The sequence below is a fragment of the Dasypus novemcinctus genome, chromosome 8, assembly GCF_030445035.2.
Source record: "Dasypus novemcinctus isolate mDasNov1 chromosome 8, mDasNov1.1.hap2, whole genome shotgun sequence".
Lineage (NCBI taxonomy): Eukaryota > Metazoa > Chordata > Mammalia > Cingulata > Dasypodidae > Dasypus > Dasypus novemcinctus.
In genome coordinates, this window is record NC_080680.1 from 14,850,446 (window position 1) to 14,870,049 (window position 19,604).

At 57.1% G+C, this 19,604-nt stretch overlaps 1 protein-coding gene across 3 annotated transcripts in view; it reads left to right on the forward strand.

Annotated features, from left to right (window-relative positions):
* The window catches only part of BICD2 (BICD cargo adaptor 2), a 79,155-nt gene that overhangs the window by 22,696 nt on the left and 36,855 nt on the right, over positions 1-19,604 (forward strand). For all 3 annotated transcript variants that reach the window (XM_058301471.2, XM_004452283.5, XM_004452284.5), the window contains exons 2-4: positions 12,740-12,952; positions 17,439-17,591; positions 18,956-19,411. In XM_058301471.2, the coding sequence (XP_058157454.1) occupies positions 12,740-12,952; positions 17,439-17,591; positions 18,956-19,411 (822 nt within the window). The remainder of the gene's footprint in view (positions 1-12,739; positions 12,953-17,438; positions 17,592-18,955; positions 19,412-19,604) is intronic.

Here is a 19,604-nt window from a genome sequence, read left to right on the forward strand (position 1 = left end):
GTTCCCATGGCAGCTCTGCTGATGTCCTTTAGACATGTGGAAACTGAGGCACAGGGAAGTTGAGTCACCCATCTGGACCTGTCCAGCAGGGGAAGTGGGAGCTGGGCTGTGCCTGTGGATTTGTCCCCTGGGACCTGCTAGCTCAGGGGTTAGGGTCCAGCAGTTTGCAGGAATGGAGGCAAGCCCTTTAGGAGTGGCAGATCTGATGCTGGCCCCTGCTTCAGCTGTTTAAATGCCTTTCCGTCCCTGAGCTTGTCCCTCTGCCTCTGGATGGGCACACTCCTCCCCTCTTCGTGTGAATTGTCATTTGTCTCAAATGCCTATGATGCAGCCAGGCACACATGGGACTCTTTAGCAGATGTCAGGGAGGCATGGAGCAGGAAGGGTCCAAACTTGGGTCTCGTCCGCTGAGGCGCCCACCTGCATGGCCTGCTCAGCAGGTATCGGGAAGTCGGCCTATGCCCTGCCCCAGGCTTGGGTGGCCCCTCTCTGCAGCACTCCTGGGAAGGCAGGTGGCCCGGCCAGCCCTCTGCACAGGCGCCTGGCTGAGCTGAGCTGCAGTCTGTCTTGGTTTCTGTCTTGGTTTCTTGTCTTGACGGTAAGGGAAGGCGAGAAAAGGCGATCCTCTCCAGGGAGGGCAGGTAATCCTGGGCCCAGGCGACTTCTGGGGAGGGGAAGGGAGGCTGGAAGTTTGAGGTTTCCTGGGTTTTCAGCCAGGTGCGTAGAGCCGAGCACAGGACCGTGCCTTTTGGGGTGATGGCGGTGTGTGTCCGCACCTCAGTTTTGTCTTGTGGGATCTGTTCTTAGGCTGAGCTTGGCGAGTATAAGGGAATTGCTCCCCCAGGAGCATGGCAGCCATCTTGCACCGGTCTTCAGGCTGCCTGGTGCTCAGCAGTCCTCATCTCGGGGAAACACAGACTTGACCTTGCCAGTGATTCTCAGGCATTTTCAAAAGCGCCTCTAATCGTCTACCTCAAGTAGCACTTGAAAACTGGTTCGAGGGGTGGGGTTGCCCAGGCGATGGCAGGGCGCTCGGAAGGTGAGTCCCTAAAAGATAGGCGTGCTGACGTAGACCAGGGGCAGCAGACTGCGGCCCGCAGGGCAGATCTGCCCGCACAGTTTCTGCAATGAAGCCTGTACCCAGTGTCGTCCTGTTTTCACTCTGGAGTGACATCGCCCTCTGGCCTGCTCCCTCCCCCCACCCAGGCCTCAGGTGCTCACACAGGGCTTGAGGAGAATGTCTGGGTGGAGGCTGCAGTGTAAGCAGGGCCTGCTTGAGTGGGTGGGAGCCCAGGAGGGCCCTGGGCCAGCTGTCTAGGATGTGGGCTCCAGATGGCACAAGTCCCGGCCGGCAGAGCTGCTGGAGTCTGGAGTCGCATCCCCCTTGCCCCAAGCAGCCCCACCCTCCACCCTGGCTCCTGCCCTTCCTGAGCAGCCACGGGTACAGGTGGCCTGCTGGGCCTCCCCATGGGGGCAGGGAGGGCTCCTGGGGCGGGGGCCACTCCCCAAGGGGTGGAGGGAGGTTGCCGAGGGGGAACGGTGGATGGGCCTTGGGCCTGGAAAGTTCCTGAGCTCCCCTTGGCTTCCAGGCTCTCAGTTCTGACAGGCTTTGCCCTAGGTTTGGAGCAGCCCATGGGGCTGCTGGACTCCAGGAGGACAGAGGGGGCCAGGCCGGGTGGGTGGGATCTGGCTCTGGAGCACTCCCAGGCCCCCCTTCCTCCACCCACTGTGGGTTCCAGGCAGGTGGCGCTCGCATCAAGCTGCCCATTTCATTTTCCTGCTGGGTCGCCAGTGACGTCTTCAAATCGAGCTGCAGACACATCCCAGTGTTAGAGTTGCGCCTGCCTTTCAAGCCTGAAAAACCTCCTTGTCGCTCCTCCATTGGTTACTCTTTGCTCAGGCTGGTTCTGCTCGTTTCTTGCCCTGGGCCTATGTTGGGGTGCTCGTGTGGCAGCAGACGGGGGCTGGTCCCCAGGAGCGGCCTTCCCGTGGTGTCCAACACCCACCCTGCACCCCCAGCTTCTGGGGTGCTGCCTCCACCCCGCAGGCTGGCCTGTGAGTCTAGGCCTGTTGAAACCCGCCCAGGGCAAGAGCCAGTGAATGACTCACTGCAGGAGTCCAAGCCCTCAGCCTCCTGTAACCATAGAAACGCTGAGTCCTGGATGTCCACTCTGCCGCCCATGTGGAAGGGGGCTGCCCTGGGGCCAGCGGGGCCGCTGCATATGCATCACGCTGTGAGAACTGTGGGGCCCTCCCCCTGAGACCCAAGATCTGGACACCCTCAGGGGTTGCCGCCCGTGCCCGGTGCTCACACGTGTGCAGGGCCTCCACTTCCTCCGACCCCCTCTCTTCCCCCCTCGAGAACCTTGGCTCAGGGTCCGTGGTGGGGTAGCTGGACAGACAGTGCAGCTTTGGGAAGGCCTGGCAGGGGTGCAGAGGGCTCAGGGGCTTGGCTCTGGCTGCCCCTGGCAGGGGCTCTCCTGTGTGCTGGGACCGAGACCTGTCCCCTGCGCGGGGGCCAGGCTCTACTGGTTGTCCCTCTGTGCTCGCCCACTCCTGTGGACCGTGCCCTCCCCACCCCTCCTTTTTCAGCAGCTTCACTGTGTCGTTGGTGAGCACCTGCCCGCGGCGTTGCGTTCCCATGGCTGCTTGCTGGTCTGTCCTTGTGTGGCAGCACCCCTAGTGCTCAGCGCCGTCCTTCTGGGGGTCCCTCTCTGGATTTCAGGGTTCCTCAGCCTGGGCCCCCCATCAGGGTGGAATGGGCCCTGGCCTGGCCAGACCTGGGCATTCTACCCCTTCCCTACTCCAGGGCTGAGCCACTGGGGTCAGGGGGTGTGGGGAAACTCAAGGGGGGCCCCATCTGAGTGGAGGGGTGAGGGACACACGGTTTATCCAGGCGGGGGGGGGGCTGGGCCGGGCCAGAGTTCTGGAGGATGGCCTGGGCAGAGACAGAGGCAGAGAGGCCACAGGGCATCGGGGGGCGGGGGTGCTGGAACCCCAGAGTCAGTAGGGAGCCCCTGGAGAGTTGAGAGCAGCAAGGGACTCAACTGATGTTGTCTTTCACAAGCTGAGCCTGTGGGGGCTGAGGTAAGAGAGGCTGGCGGAGGCTGCGTGGCCACCGGCCCCCTTTCCGGAGCTGGCACTGTGGTGAGTTCTTTTAGCAGAGGCTGAGGTTGGCGGCATCATAGATGGCTCCCCAAGGTCCCCCAGTTGTGATGCCATCGAGGGGAGGGAGGCAGCAGCAGAGGCAGCAGGGGGTTCAGCCGCACTTGCCTGGGACGGGCACATGTCGTGGGGGAGGAGGATGGGTTAGGGGGGTGAGGGGAGCGGGGCACGCCTGGGCACACCCGTGCTTCTGCCCCTGGTCTCCACATCTCCGAGTGGCTGAGTGGGGTGCCGGCTCTTTTACCGACCCCCTTCTCCTGGTGCAACTTGTTGCCCGCAACAGACTGCTGTCCTCCCTGACGCCAGCTCAGCGTGGCCCTTTGTGCGCTGCAGCCCAGCTGGGTGGCCTCGGCCAGGTACTCCACCTGCAAGGTGGGCGTGTTTCCATGTCCCCTCCCATCACCACAGCAATTCCCACGGGCGGCGGGCACTGTCGCCCATTGAGCCCCCTCCTGTTCCTCCGTGAGGTGCCCCCGGGCCCATGCAGGCCCTTTCACAGGACCTGGAGCCCGAGTGAGTGAGGACAGGGCTGGGGGAAGCCGGCCCTCCGGTCTAGTGTGCTGGGGCTGGCACGCTTCTAGCTGAGCCCTCACACCACCCTCTGCCGTGGCCGCTACTATTGCCTAGTAACTGCCAAGGTCCTGGGCAGGGTGCAGAGCTGGGGTTTGAGCCCAGCCCAGGGGCCCCACACCCACCACACCAAGCTGCTGTCTTCATAGCACCCCCTTGCCCCAGGACTGTCCCTCCTGCCCCTTCCTGCCTCTGACACAGCCCTGTCTCCCCACTCGCACTTCCCCCCCATGGTTGGTCCCTAGGGACCCACTTCTCTTCTCTTCCAGCTCCACACTCGCTCTCACAGTCTACTCGTGGTGCTTCTCAGGCATGTTGAGCCCCCGCCTCCTCGTCTTGTGCACCCTGTTCACTCAGCTGAGACCACCCTTTCTGTCCCCTCTGACACCCCCGTTGGCCAGCCTCCCTCCCGTAGTTGTGCCCCTGCACCCCGAGGCCTGCCTCTGAGGAAGGGCCAGGCCTTCTCCAGCTGTGCTGGTTCTGGGCACCCAGTAGGCACAGATGGTTGCACGATGTCCATGTGACTGTCCCAGACAGACAGGCTGGAATCTTCCCCGAGACACTTGGCTGGTGTGTGACTTCATTCCTGGGCTCACCTGCCGTGTCTGCTCTTGCCGGGCCTGGGTGGCATCAGAGCAGAATGCAGGGTGTGTGCAGGAAGAGCTTGCGCCAGGGACAGCGTCAGCGCCGCCTGAAGCCAGGGCGGCCCCTGCAGGGCCACGTCGCCGAGGTGGCACCTCCTCGCAGCCCAGCCCAGTGGGCCGCGGTCCAGGGGGGTGGGGGCTGAGGGCAGGCTGGGGGCAGGGCGGCAGCTGGGGTCGCCTTTCCCCAGCTGGATCTGGACGGCAGGGCAGACAAACCCAGCCGGGGCTGGCTTGGCTCTGGCTGAAGGGGCTGAGCAGGCTCTTAGCCTGCACCTGCTGTGGGCAGGGCAGGGACTCACCTCCGTGGGGCACTGGCCTTCGCGTGCTGGTGAGGCCCAAACCGCCAATATCAGCACGCCCGCAGCTGGGGACGCCTAGGTCAGGTGACAGGCTCAGCTCAGTCTGAGCTCTCAGCGCACGGCTGAGGCCATGGGCGTGGGAGCAGGGAATGGCCCTAGGTTTTGGGGAAAGCGGCGCTTGAGGTAGGGGACGTCAAACTGCATCTGGTGATTATCTCAAAAGATACAGGAGTAGCATCTGACAGTTCAGCATCCACTCCTGATTTAAAACAAAAAGCAAATAAACCTCTGCGAAATAGTGAACATCCTCAAGCTGACAGAGCCTCTTCACCAAACCTTACAGCTAACACAGTGAAAAACTGAATCTTGCCACTTATATTCAACATTATACTGGAGTTTGCAGCCTGCAGTGCAGTGAGGCAAGAAAAATAAGACACTTAGAACTGGAAACAAAGATGTAAAACTATCGTTATTCATACTTTATATGATGGGGCCTATGTAGAAAATCCAGTGAAGGTGCCAATGTTAGAGCAGTGTTATTCACAGTAGCCAAAAGGCGGAAGCAACCCAGGTGTCCATCAGTAGATGAAGGAGTGAACAAAATGTGCTTTGTACATACAATGGAGTATTATGTAGCCAAGAAAAGGAATGACGTGCTCACACAGTGTCACAGCATGGGGAAGCCTTGGCAATAACATTGAGTGAAATAAGCCAAACACAAAAGGACAGATATTGTATGATTTCATTTATCTGAAATATCTAGAATGTACAAATTCATAGACAGAAAGTGGAGTACAGGTTACCAGGGGAGAGGGAATGGGGAGTTCGTGCTTAATGGGTACAGAGTTTCTGTTTGGGGTGATGATGGTAGCACAACACTGTGAATGCAATTAGTACCATTGATTTGGACTTGAAGGTGGGTGAAATGAGAAATTTTATGTTATGTATTTGCTACCATAATTTTAAAAAATCCAATGTAATCTACAAAAAAAACTACTAGAATAAGTGAGTTTAGGTTGCAAGATACAAGATCAGTATACGAAATTCTATTTGATTTCTATATATTAGCAATTTACCATCAGAAAGTGAAATACCACTTAAAGTAGCATAAAAATACTAAATGCTTATGCTTAAGTTTGGCAGAAGATGTTCAAAATGTAGGAAACCACAAAATACTGCTGAGAGAAATTAAAGACCTAAGTAAATGGAGAGCAATACCTTGTTTGTGGGCCAGAAGAATCAGTATTGTTAAGATGTCACTTCTCCCACAGATTGATCTATTGATGCATCCCAACACCAGTCAAAATCCCAGTAGGCTTTTGGTAGAAATTGACAAGCTGATCCTAAAATTCATATAGAAATAGCCAAAACCACTTTCTGTGCCAGTTAAGTGTTAACTCCTCACTTACATATAAATCTGATGATTGGCTTTTCCATTTCTGCAAAGAAGACTGTTGGAATTTTATTGGGATTGCATTGACTCTGTAAATTGCTTTAGGTAGAATTGACATCTTAGCAGTATCTGGTCTTCCAACCCATGAACACAGAATGTCCTTCCATTTATTTAGGTCTCCTTTTTTCTTTCAGCATTGTTTATAGTTTTCCATGCTTTAATTTATTCCTAGATAGTTGATTCTTTTAATTGCTATTGTAAATGGATTTTTTCCCTTGATTTCCTCTTCAGATTGTTCTTTAAAAAAAAAAGATTTATTTCTCCCTACCCCACCCCCTTGTTGTTTTGCTCTTGCTGTCTGTTCTCTGTGTCCATTCGCTGTTCTGTGCCTGCTTGTCTTCTCTTTAGGCAGCCCTAGAAACTGATCCTGGGACCTTCTGGAGTGGGAGAGAGGCACTCAATCTCTTGTGCCTCCTCAGCTCCCTGGTCTGCTATGTCTCTTACTATCTCAACTCTGTGTTGTCTTCTTGTGTCATCTTGCTGCGCCAGCTCTTTATGCAGGCCAGCTTGCCTCACGGCCAGCCCTTCTGTGCAGGCCATCACTCTTCTTGGACCAACTCGCCGCCCAGGCCAGCTTGCCTTTCACCAGGAGGCCCCGAGACTCAAACCCTAGACTTTCTATATGACTGACGGGAGTACAATCGCTTGAGTCACATCCTTTTCCCCAAATTGTTCTTGACTTAACCGTTCCATTTTCATCTCCTTTGGTGAATTGTTTGTTGTTATTTTAGTGGTTGCTTTAGGGTTTAGAGCATGGGTCAATAAATTTTTCTTCAGGAGCCAGATAAGTGAATATTTTAGATTGTGGGCCATAAAGTCTCTGATGTAACATATAACTCTGCCTTGTAACGGGGACACAGCCATTAGACTATGTAAATAAACAATCATTCCTGGGTTCCAGAAAATGTTATTTATAAAAACAGACCTGGGCTACTTGTTTGCTAACACCTGGTTTAGTGTATATAGTTTTCACTTATAACAGTCACATGATGTTATACCACTTCTTGTATAGCATAAGAACTTTACAACAATCTACTTCCATTTCTTCCCAAGCAGTGCTGGTGTTCTCTTGCCCTGCTTTTGATCTCTCCTTATTTTATGGAATGCTTTCAGGAGTTAACTGCTTTTTTTTTTTTTTTAGCTGAAAGCCACGGAACATAAAACTAACCATCTTAAAATGTACAATTCACTAGCATTTAATGCATTCACAGTGTTGTACAACCACCAACTCTTGTCTAGTCTGAAAACATTGTCATCACTCCCAAAGAAAACCCCATGCCTGTTAGCAGTCCCTCTCCATTCCTTATCCCCCACACACACACTCCAGCCCCTGGCAACCATCAGCCTGCATTTTGTCGCCATGGATTTACCTATTCTGAATACTTCATTCAAATGGAATTAAATGCTATGTAACTTTTGGTGACTGGCTTCTTTCACTTAGTGTAATGTTTTTTTTTAAGTTCATCCATGTTTTAGCATGTTTCAGCACTCCATTCCTTTTGATGGCAAATAATATTCTGTTATATGGATAGATCACACTGTATTGTTATCCATTCATCAGTTGATTTGACATTTGGTTGTTTCCATCTTTTAGCTTATTGTAAATAGTGCTACTATTTACAGTTGTGTAGTTTTCTGAGTACCTATTTTCAGTTCTTTGAAGTGTATACATAGGTGTAGAATTGCTGGGTAATATTATGTATAAGTTTGTGAGGAGCCACCAAACTGTTTTCCAGAACAGCTGTTCCATTTTACTTTCCCACCAGCAAATACAAGGGTTCCAGTTTCTCTACGCTCTGATCAACACTTACTTTCTGTGTTTCATTTTGTTTTTTAATTGCCATCCTGGTGGGTACATAACTGTATCTCATTGTGGTTTAGAATTGCATTTCCCTAATGACTAGTGAGCATCTTTTCATGTACATATTGGACATTTGTAGATCTTCGGAGAAATGACTCTTCAAGGCTTTTGCTCATTTTTCAATTGAGTTGCCTTATTTAGTTGTAAAAGTTCTTTCTATATTCTGGTTACTAGACCCTTTTCAGATATATGATATGCAACTATTTTCTCCCATTCTATAGGCTGTGTTTTCATTTTCTTGATAATATCCCTTGATATACCAAAGTTTATTTTAATTATGTCTAATTTATCAAATGTTTTTCATTTGTTGCTTGTGTTTTCGGTATCATGTCTTAAGAGTCTATTGCCAAAGGGAGCAGATGTAGCTCAAGTGGTTGAGTGCCTGCTTCCCATGTACAAAGTCCCAGGTTTTATCCCTGGTACCTCCTAAAAGCAAAACAAATGACAAAACCAATACTTACTGGGGAGTAGATGTAGCTCAGTGGTTGAGCACCTGCTTCCCATATACAAGGTCCTGGGTTCAATCCCCAGTACCTCCTAAAAAAAAAAAGAAGAATCATCCATTGCTGAATTCATGGTCATGACGATTTATCCATGTCTTCTTCCAAGAGTTTTATGACTTTGCTCTTATGTTTAGGTCTTTGATCTGTTTTGAGTTAGTTTTGTTATGATGTGAAGTAGGAATCCAACTTCATTCTTTCACATGTGGATATCCAGTTGTTCTAGCACCGTTTGCTGAAGACTCTTCTTTCCCCGTTGGGTGGTCTTGGCGACCTTGCTGAAAACCTGTTGCGCATAGGTGTATGGGTCATATTTCTAGACTTCAATTTCCTGTGTTTATCCTTATGCCAGTACCTCGCTATTCTGATAACTGTAACTTTGTAGTAGTAAGTTTTGATATCAGGAAGGATTTCTCCAACTTTGTCGTTCTTTCCCATGTTTATTTTGGCAATTCTGGTCCCTTTGCCATTTCAGATGATTTTGAGGATTGGCTTTTCTATTTCTCCAAAAATGACTGTTGTAATTTTGATAGGGATCCCCGTTGAATCTCAACAGTTATAAATTCTTTAAAGATATTTATGTATAAAGAAAAACGAGTCTTTCCTATTTCCCTGCATACTTACCATTTCTGGCACTTTTCATTCCTCCCTCTAGATCCAGATTTCCACCTGCTATTTTTCTCTTCTACCTGAAAGATTTCACTTAACGAATCTATTGTAATGCAAGTAGCTTGTGAGGAATTCTTTTAGCTTTTGTGTGTCTGAAATGTCTTTATATCACCTTTCTGAACAGTTTTCTCTGGGTATAGAGTTCTAGGTGGATAGGTATTTGCTTTGTTTTTTCAAGAGGTTGCGCCACCATTTCTCTGTTTCCACTGAGAAATCTGCTATCTTCCTCTTCTACTCCCCTCTAAGTGAGGATTATTTTGCTTTTGGCTATTTTTAGGGTTTTCATTACATCCCTGATTTTAAGCAGTTGTATGCCTTAGTGCAGCTTTCTTTGTATTTCTTTTGCTTGAGAGTCAGTAAGCTGTTAGTATTTGTGGGTTTATAGTTTTCATCAAATTTGGAAAATCTCCAAACATTATGTCTTCCAGTATTTTCTCCATCCTCCCCTCTCTCCTCTCCTGCAGGAACTTAGTTACCCATGTTTTAGATACTTGAAATCCCATACCTTACAGGAGGCTCTGTTAGTTTAAAGTCTTTTTTTGTTCTCTTTGTGTTTTATTTTGAGTAGGTATGTTACTGTGTCTTCAAGTTCACTAATCCTTTTTTCCTCACTTTGTAATCTGCTGTTCATCCCATCCGGTGTGTTTTTCATCTTGTACATTATAATTTTCATTTCTAGAAGTTTGGTTTGGGTCCTTTTGATACCATCCATGTTTCTGCTTCTCTTGATCTATTTTTCCACTAGCTTCCTGCACATCTGGAATTCAGTTGTGATAACTCATTCTATCATGGTTTCTTTTACTTGATTTTCTTTTGTTTCATTATGGATCATTTTCCCTGTTTCTTTGCATGCTGGATTTTGTGAGTTTTACTTGTTGGGACCTGGATAGTTTTGTATTCCTATCTATATTCTTGTTAGGGGATGTGGTTAAACGGGAAACAGTTGGACCCTTTCCAGGCTTGCTTGGATAGGCAGGACTGGAGGAGCGTTTTTTCTAGGTCTCTTTTGCCAGGCCCCTCTGAGTCTCTACCTGCTGCCTGTGAACGACAAGCTTCTCCACTCTGGCTGGTGAGCTCAGGGGCATTTTGCCTGTGTCATGCTAGGATTGTTGCCCCATCCCTCCTGGGGGGTCCTTCCCCAGCCTGGTGGTCTCCTCAGGCCAGCACTGATGGATCCGTCTGTCTGGGGATCGCATTCACCCTGGGCTTCCAGCTCCTTCTCCCAGGATTCAGCTAGGGCTGGCCTTGGGTCCCCTTTGGGGTACGGTGGGGGGAGGGGGGCTGCTGCTGCACAGCTCACCTTTTCCTGTCTCTCAAGATCACTGTCTTTATTACCTGACGTCCACTATCTTGAAACCCAGCACTGATGCATACAATTTTTTCAGGTTTTTTGAGCGTTTTCACAGAGGAGGTAAACCCTTTACTATCTCGCCTTGGAGGGAACGTCCTCATCTTAGTTGTTTTTGAAAAGCTGCCTGGGAGCCTGGGCGGAGGTGAAGATGCAGGGAGGTGAAGATGCAGGGCAGAGGCCTGGCCGGGCTGGCCTGAACTCTCGCGGCTCTTCGGCTCTTTGCAGCCTGTGGCTGTCACCCCCAGGGCGCCTCTGCTGGTGCGTGGAGCTTTCACGGGCTGCTGATCTCCTGCTGCGGGCCGAGAGCTTGCTCTGGGCCTTCAGCGTTTGCCCTGCTAGCCCAGGACGGGCCCTGCCGGAGCAGCGTTTGCAGGGACGCCCTGAGAGGCTGGTGTCTCAGTGCTCCTGGGGCAGGCTCCTCCTGCTCCCTGGGAGTGCCCTTGGTGCCGCCCTGCAGCCACTCACCAGGCCGGCGGGGCAGGGGGCTCTGGCCCACCCACTGCCTCCTCCCTCCCTGCTCTTGGCCAGGAGGCGGGCGCGGGCGCTGGAGGACGGGCCTGGGCCTTGGGGCGTGACCTGGCGCAGCGTCTGGCTCCGTCCATTGGCCTGGGTGACCGGAAGGGGCAGGTGCTGGTTAGAGCAGATAACTAGCGAGTAGGTCTTTCCCCTAGACCTGGAAGAAGGACAGCAACAGAGAGCGTCCCCCTGCATGACTGTGTCCGAGCAGCAAGTCGGAGGCCCGTCTTTGGCCTCTTGCTCAGAGGGCCTGTAGTGATGGGCTGGGAGCAGCGTAGGAGCCCTCAGCCCCAGGAGAGGGTGTCTGCTCCCAAGGTCGGCGTTTCTCCCTCCACGCGCCCTCCAAGCAGGCAGCCAGGAATGGCCCACCCGCTTCGGAGGGCCTGTCTGAGCCAGTGTTCCCAAGCTCCTTTGTTCAGAGAGCCTCCCCAGTAACGCACACGCACACACACATCCACGGAGCGTGAGTGTCTGCAGTGGCGCTCCACTGTCCACGTCGCCCAGGCGGTCTGTCTCCTTCCTCCGGCGCAGACTCCTCAGCCCTTCAGCAGCCACCTGACTTCTCCTGCTAGACCTGACTCTGCTTATGTAATCAGGGCCCTATGGAAAGCAGAGACTCTTTTTGATTTGTTGATTTATAAACAGTTCTGCTTAGGAAATACTCATATTCCTGTCTTTGCACATTTTCCCAGTCATCTTGGGGAGCAAACTGGGAAGTTATTGAACTACTGAGTGAAAATATCCCTATTTCTCCAATAAGAAGTGAAAAGGCGTCCGTGTCCTTGCTCTCCAGTGGCCCTCTTTTGATTCGCTTCCCTTCTGAAATCAGGAACCCTGGAGAGAGACAGGTTCTCCAGCCCTGCCACTCTCCCCTCCCTGAGGGTGGCTTCCCGTCTCCCGTCAGGTGGGGCCGGCAGTGGGCCCGGCTCCCTGCTGCCTGGTGGGGGGCAGCAGTGGCGGGTTGGGGGCTGCTGGCCCTGGCAGCGGTGTGTGGAGATGATAGACCTCTCAGCAGGGCCATCCCGCTGCCTTTCACCCTCAGCAACCCTGCCCCACCAAGGCTGGGTGACGAAGGTGGGAAGGGAGGAGCTCGCCCCGAGTGTGGTGACTGGGTGCTGCTGGCCACGGCCCCAGCTGGTCAGGGGCACGGGCTGGGCCTACAGGGCCCTGCTGCCCGGGCTGCAGGTGCGTGAGAGGCCTGCATGTCCCCTCGGCTGGGTCTGCCGCCTCTTTGTGATGGCTCTTGTTGGGAGCCACCTCCCCTCGAGCCTCAGCACCCCTAATGCCTCCCAAGGCCCTTACTCGCCTGGTATTGACAGCCCTGCCTGCCCGCCCTGCCCGATCTACCTCCCCTCTGTTTGGACTACTCTAGTATTTTCCCTCCATGCCTGGGGCTCCCTTCCCAGGACCTGGACCCCAATTACCTGCCCCAGGCCGCATGTGTGAGTCCCTCCCACCCCAGCCTTCCCTGTTTGCCCCCCGCCCCCATACTGGAGCACTGTCCCCTTCCACTCACGGGTCACGGCCAGCAGCTCCCAGGAACACGTGAGCAGGGGGCTTAGAATCCGAGCAGAGAAAGAGGCGGGGAGAGCAAGGGCAGATTTCTCCATCTCTTGCTTGTGGGGAGGCTCCTCGGAGGGGAGGATGGGGTCTCAGCTATTCTGTGGCCCTGGGACACCTTGCTCATGAGTTCTGTGTCTCCCGGCTGCAGGCGTTTGGACAGGCGCACACGAACCACAAGAAGGTGGCCGCGGATGGTGAGAGCCGGGAGGAGAGTCTGATTCAGGAGTCGGCCTCCAAGGAGCAGTACTACGTGCGCAAGGTGCTGGAGCTGCAGACGGAGCTGAAGCAGCTGCGCAACGTCCTCACCAACACCCAGTCGGAAAACGAGCGGCTCACCTCGGTGGCCCAGGAGCTCAAGGAGGTGAGGGGCGGTGCAGGGACGTCGCGGTCAGCTATGCTGCAAGAATGCTGCGCAACAAACCTGCCTTACACTTGGTGGCTGAAAACAACCGCCGTTCCTTATGGCTCGTGAGTCTGCCGATTGGCAGGTGGTTCTGGACGGGGTAGGCTCGCACGTGTGTCTGCTCAGCTAGCCCACCTGGGGCAGCTTCAGCCTGGACGGCTCATCTCCGTGCCCCGCAGTCTCATCAAGTGGGAAAGTGAACAAGAAGGGTGCTCGTTTCAAACCTCTGCTTGTGCCGAGTTTGCTTCCTCCTCATTGGCCAAAGCAGGTCACATGAGCGAGCGCAGCGCAGAGCAGCCTGGGCGACAGGGCCCCCAGGACAAAGGGTGCCTCACTGCCGATGGGGACAGTAGCGCCACCGGGCCTCCTGGGGTCCGGTTTGGGGCCCACAGGGTGTTTCCGGCAGGTGCTCCATCTCCCCTCCGTTTGATTTTCCTTCCTTAGGGAACGCTGTCCCACTCAGGCCTGTGCCCTTCGTGGCTGCAGGTAGAAACAGACCCAGGTTCTCCACGGGGAGCCCAGGGAGGTCATATATGTGAGAATTACGAAGGGAAGACAGGTGCATGTTGGGGTGTGAGCAGGTGCCCCTGCATGAGCCAGGCCATCTGGGAGAGGGGGTCCTGTGCCCCCTCCCTGTGCTGGGCACGGGTCCCCTCCTTGCAGGAGCAGCGGTCGGGCAGAGACTGTGGCCAGGTCAAACCTTGGTGCCAGGACAGCCGGATGCTGCAGGGCTCTGTGGGCCATGGCCAGGGCGGGGGCTTCTCTCTGAGGGGGCTGGCGCTGTGCGGGGTTCCAAGCCAGGAGGGGTGGCCAGGGCAGGCTCTGGGCCCTTGGCGGTTGCTGCGTTGGGATGGCTGGGGGCCAGGGCAGTGGCAGGAGGGCCGGGGAGGGTGACTTTGCGGGGTGGAGATGGGGAGTGAGGGAGGGAACGGGGGCTGGGAGCCACGGCCAGGCCAGGGCTGAGCAGCTGGCAGGGCGGCGCTGCCGCTTTCCAAGGTGGGAGTGCAGGCAACGGGGGGGGGGGGGCGGCCTGCTGGGAGGGCGTCCCTTCCAGGCTGCAGTCCTGGCAGGACCTCGGGGACCTTGGCCTCTGAGCCCCAGGTTCTCCTCTGTGGCGGGAGGCTGTGCGTGGGAGGGAGTCAGAAGTGCTCTGGCACGTGTTCCCCCTGCTGGCAGGGCAGAGCTGTTGCTGAGCCTCCCTCCAAGCCATGGGACCCTGCACCAGCCTCAGTTTCCCCATCTGTAAATGAGGGTCTCTGAAGCCCCTTGCTATGGGAGTGCTCTTGGCCCTTCCTTCCTTCTGTGGTGCTTCTGACCCTGGGAAGACCACAAGCCGAGCAGGAGAGGTCCCTGGAGGGTTTTCTTGGGCGAGGGGGCAGGATCAGCAAGCACACGGCAGGCAGTGGTGGGGTTGGAGGCGAGTAAACGGGCGCGAGGCAGCCGCCGTCAGCCCCGCGGGGTCGGGAAGGGGGCGCGGGGGCTGTTGACCAGGTGTGCAGGCCGGGGGCAGCAGCCTGAGCAGCCGGGGGCGGGCTGGCGCCTCAGCAGGGCTGGTGTCCAGCGGTGGCGCCCGGGGAGGAGCTGGGGCGGGGTCCCACGGGCGATGGAGAGTGGCATGATCTCATCTCCTCCAGGGCTGCCTGGCGCTGGGTGGGTGTGGGGCGGAGGAGCCAGAGGCGCTGACACAGCCTCAGCCCTGGCTGCCGTCCAGGCCCGCCTCCTGCGGAAGAGCCAGAGCCGGCGCTCCCTCAGGCCGCCCGCTGGGCACCTCTTCCAGAAGGGCCTGTCGCAGTCCCGCCAGGGAGGGCTGGGGTGGCCCGCGCAGGCCGGCAGCCGGAAATGAGCTCAGTGCAATCCCAAGAGCGCCTAAACGGCTGCGCGGCCTGGCCAGGAGGAGTTACTGAGTTACGGGGGTGGGGGGGTGGGGGGGTGCTTCCTGTTTGTCCTGTTTGTGCCTCTGGAGGAATGTTGGCTCCCGCCCCTCCCCTCCCTTCCTCCTGGGTGGTGCAGGCACTGCTGCGCTGTGACTGAAGCAGGCAGCCTGGTCTCCAGAGGACCCCCACCTCCGCCCCTGCCCATGGGTCCCCGGCCATGTGCAGCCTCCCGGGGCTCCATCCTCTCCGTCCCCTCTGTCCGGGCTTGGCCTGCCATGTCCTGGTCAGGGTGAGGAACACCCCTGCCCGCTGTGTGCCTGGACCAGAGCCTGGTCCTGTTCTCCTCCCCAGCACACTCCCCAGTTGCCACGACCGTCCATGCTGGGCTCTGGGCATTCAGCTGCCTGCTGTCCCCCCGCCGCGCCAGCTCAGGCCTCGGGTGTGATGCCCAGGGACTCTTAGCAGCCTGGTGCCCCCTCGGCGGAGAAGAGCCGTGCCCAGGAGCCGCGCCCTTCTGCGTCCCTGTCCTCCCTGGCCTGGTCCTTCAGGCTGTGATGCCCGCGTGGGTGTCCCTCTCCACCCTTGGGGGGTGACCTCTTAGCAGCCACCTGAGCAGTGCTGGCTCTGTGTCGGCATGGTTCTGACACCTCATAACTTCTCCTTTTCCCATCCTCTTGATCGCCCTACCAGGGTGCCCCCGTTATTTCCCTCTTCTTTATACACGGGGGGAGACGTCCTGGGGCCCCCAGCTGTGGGGATACGTGGGGACTTCTCCAGGCCGCCCTTCCCGGCTCGAGGCCCGGCCTCTGCGCTGTCGTCTTGTTGAAGCAGGAACACGCTAGCCTCGTCGTGGTGGCCCAGCTCCTGCCTGGCCTTCCTAGAGCCATCCTCAGGGGGCCCGGGCTGGCAGGGGGGCCAGGCTTCTGGAGGACCTGGGGAGAGGAGGCCGTCATGCAGAGGGGCCGGGCCCGGTCACGGGCTGGGCTGGAGGACGGCCAGGGGCCCGGATGCACGGCCGAGGCTGGTCGGGATCGGCCTGGCTGGGGAAGCAGGTGAGGAGGGGAGCTGCTGGGAACGGCCTGCGAGGAGGGCCGGCAGCTCCTGGGCAGCAGCTTAGGGCAGGGTCAGGAGCCGACAGCTGAGAGCGAGAATGTGTCCTGGACGGATGTCCCCGTCCCTCCCGGCCAGGGGGCAGGAAAGGGCTCTTTTCCTCACCAGGGGAAGACGGAGCCTTAAGACGACCTGCCGGCAGGACGCCAGGGCTCTGCTGGGTCACTGCCCAGAGCCTGGGTCCGATCCCAGGAGCGCTGTGGGGCGTGGGCAGCCTGGGCCCGGGAGGCCCTGGGTGGCTCCTTGGCCCTCGGCCAGCATGCCCAGGCAGCGGCAGGGCAGTGGGCAGCCGGGCCAGGGCTCCAGAAGCCGGGGAAGCAGCAGAGGAGAGCTGTCCGGGCAGGGGGAGGGTTGTTGACGGGTGGCCTGGAGGCAGGTGTGAGCTCGGGGCTTCGGGGCAGGGGCCCCGGTGGCACTGGCCACGAGGCAGGCGCATTTCACCCTAAAGGCAGCTGGAGGCTGGGAGACTAAGGCTGGCCCAGGCACTGCCCTTGAAGGAGGCATCTTGCATGCCCACTGGCCTGCAGAGGAGGGGCTGAGCCCTGCCTCGGTCTCCCTGCCTCCACGCCAGGCTCTCCAAGAAATCCCATGCCCCCTCCTCCGTGGAAGTCCTCCTGTCTCTTGGTCCTGCTCAGATTCTCTCCTCGCTGACCTCTTCCCGATGACAGCCGCCCTCCTGCTTGTCTTGACCGGGGGCTCTCTGGCCGTGCTCTCTGGCCCCTCGCCCGGTCGGCCCCTTTGGGTTTTGGGCCCAAGTGGTCTCAGGGCAGAGGCCTGTGGGCTGGGCACTGGGCATGCCCCTCCACTGTCTGAGCGGTACCCCTCTCACGCCTTCCGTGTGCTCCCTCCTTTCCGGGGGGACCCCAGGAGCAGTGGGTTCTGCTACCCCACTAGAGCTCCGGCGCAGGACAGCAGTGACCCCGGGAAGCACCCCTGAGCAGACGGCCCGGGGCGGCACCCAGCACCCAGTTGTTCCTGACAGACATTGCTTGAATGACACAGTGGACACTGCCCTTGGGAGGCGGGAGCCAAGCCTGGCCTGTGGAGGAAGCTCGAAACAGAGGGCCCTGAGGAGAGGGTTCCCGAACCGGTCACAGAGGCCACGTGCTGTGTGACTCCATTACGTGACGTGCCCAGAAGAGGCCAGCAATGGATGAGAGAGGAACTGCTATTTTAGCCCCATTTTGCAGATGAGCGGCCCAGGTCACTTGCTAGCAGTTCCACAGCTGAGAGTGACTGATGGGGTCCTGAGTTGAGGTGGCCTGACTCCAGACACATGGCCACCCGCCCCCCCCGCCGCACCGCCCATGGGCTTCATCTCCCCTCCAAGACAACCGCTTGGCACTGTGGGTCTGGGCATCTGCGTCCCGGCTGGTGGCTGCAGCGTACCTGGCCACTGTGGGCCTCCCCGCTACCCGGCCCAGAGCGCTCACAGGCACCTTTCTCCTCACCTCCTGCAGATCAACCAGAATGTGGAGGTGCAGCGCGGCCGCCTGCGGGATGACATCAAGGAGTACAAGTTCCGGGAAGCCCGCCTACTGCAGGACTACTCGGAGCTGGAGGAGGAGAACATCTGCCTGCAGAAGCAAGTGTCTGTGCTCAGGCAGAACCAGGCAAGTCTCCGGGCCCTGGCAGGGGCCGCCGGGAGGACGCGAGCAGGCTGTGTGTCCCCGTGGCCCCCTCCCCTGTGCCCCACCACTCCCGTCTTCCCAGGTGCAGGAGGTGCACCCCCTCTCGTTCCACGCCTCGGCAGGCCCAGGGCCCGCCTGACCCCGAGGGGGCAGAGGGATGCGGTGGGTCTCTGGTCACTCCTGAGTCCCCCAAGACCACAGTGGAGGAACGGTCTCCAGCCGTGGCCTGTCCCCTCTCCAACACCAACACCCCCCACCCCCACCCCGTGCCTTAGATCTGGCGCGGAGCTGCGGGCTGTGTCTGCTTTGCCCCTGCCTTGGCCCTGGTCTCCCGCCGGTGGCTTTTCCCTGAGCCTCCGTGCACCGTCCTGCAGGGTACACTCCCCTCCCCCACGTGGGGAAAGGGGGAACCTGCTTCCTAAGGAAACCCCAAGTCCTTTCCCAAATGCCTTGAGGCCCTCTTTGCTCTCCTCCGAGCAGGTAGGCGCCACCTTCAGGGAGCAGGGCGTGCAGCGTCGCGGGGAACAGCAGAGCCTCCCCAGGCCCACAGGGATAGGAGTGGACAGCCTGTGCCACCCGTTCAGTGCTCGTGGAGGGCTGCCGAGTTGTCCTAAGTCGTGAGCGCCGCTGGGAGATGGGCAGGCTGTCGGCAGAGCCCTCCAGCTCCCGAGGAGAGCGCCTCCTTCCTGCATCTGCACTGGGGAAGCTGAGGCTCGGGGACCTCGCCCCTGGCACGCAGGCTTGGCTCCTGGAGGCATCTACTCGTCTCCCCAGCTGGAACTCGCTGTCCGAGACCCCGCTCCACATTCCTGTCCTGGGGGATGGTGCGCCGAGGCCACACAACCCCCGACCCACATGGATCTGCCCCCATCTAGAGAGCGTGGACGTCGGGGTCCTCCTCGCCCTGGGCCACGAGCCCCAGAGATCACTACTTAACTTTTGTTGCTGTGTCTCCAAAGTTTTAAAGGCTTTTTTTTCTTGAACAAATAATACAAAGTAATAACAAATGTTTTGAGAATGTTCCCAGGAACCCTGACCCTCCCCACCCCATCAAGCATCCGCTTCCACGCTGCTGTTTGTCCACCTGCAGATGTAATTTCACTGAGACACCGTTTCGGAATCGGTCCTTTTCCCAGTCGAGGTCAGCGCTTCTGCGGCAAGTGCCAGCTGGTGCGAGGCGCGTCTCGCCCTGCTGCGCCCCGTGTCCCGGGGGCCACCGCCTGCCTTGGCGGGCAGTTCCCGCACTCGTGCTTCCCGGCAGGGCCTCGGCACCTTGTGCCCATTCTGTCGGGTGTGAGCAGAGCCTCCCTGTGGCCTCACCTCGCGCTTTCACCTCCCTTTCCCAGGTGGAATTCGAGGGCCTCAAGCATGAAATCAAGCGGCTGGAGGAAGAGACCGAGTACCTCAACAGCCAGCTGGAGGACGCCATCCGGCTCAAGGAGATCGCCGAGCGGCAGCTGGAGGAGTCGTTGGAGACGCTGAAGACGGAGCGGGAGCAGAAGAACAGCCTACGCAAGGAGCTGTCGCACTACATGAGCATCAACGACTCGCTCTACACCAGCCACCTGCAGGTCTCCCTGGACGGCCTCAAGTTCAGCGACGATGCCGCTGAGCCCAGCGGGGACGCTGAGGCCCTGGTCAACGGCTTCGAGCACGGCGGCCTGGCCAAGCTGCCTCTGGAGCACAAGGCCTCCACGCCCAAGAAGGACAGCCTGCCGCCACCCTCCCCTAGCCTGGTCTCCGACCTCCTCAGCGAGCTCAACATCTCCGAGATCCAGAAGTTGAAGCAGCAGCTGATGCAGGTGAGGACGCGGCAGGGTGCGCGACCCATGGGCTCCTCGTCCCACCTCAGTGGGGTCCCTCGTCCCAGGCCCTGGAGCTCTAGAGCCCCTGTCCTGTCCTCTCTTTAGGGTTGACCACATCCATGCCTCGTCTAAGTGTCCTCCCGGCACCCGTACTTAGTTTAGTTTAAATTCTACATGGCACACCAGAAGG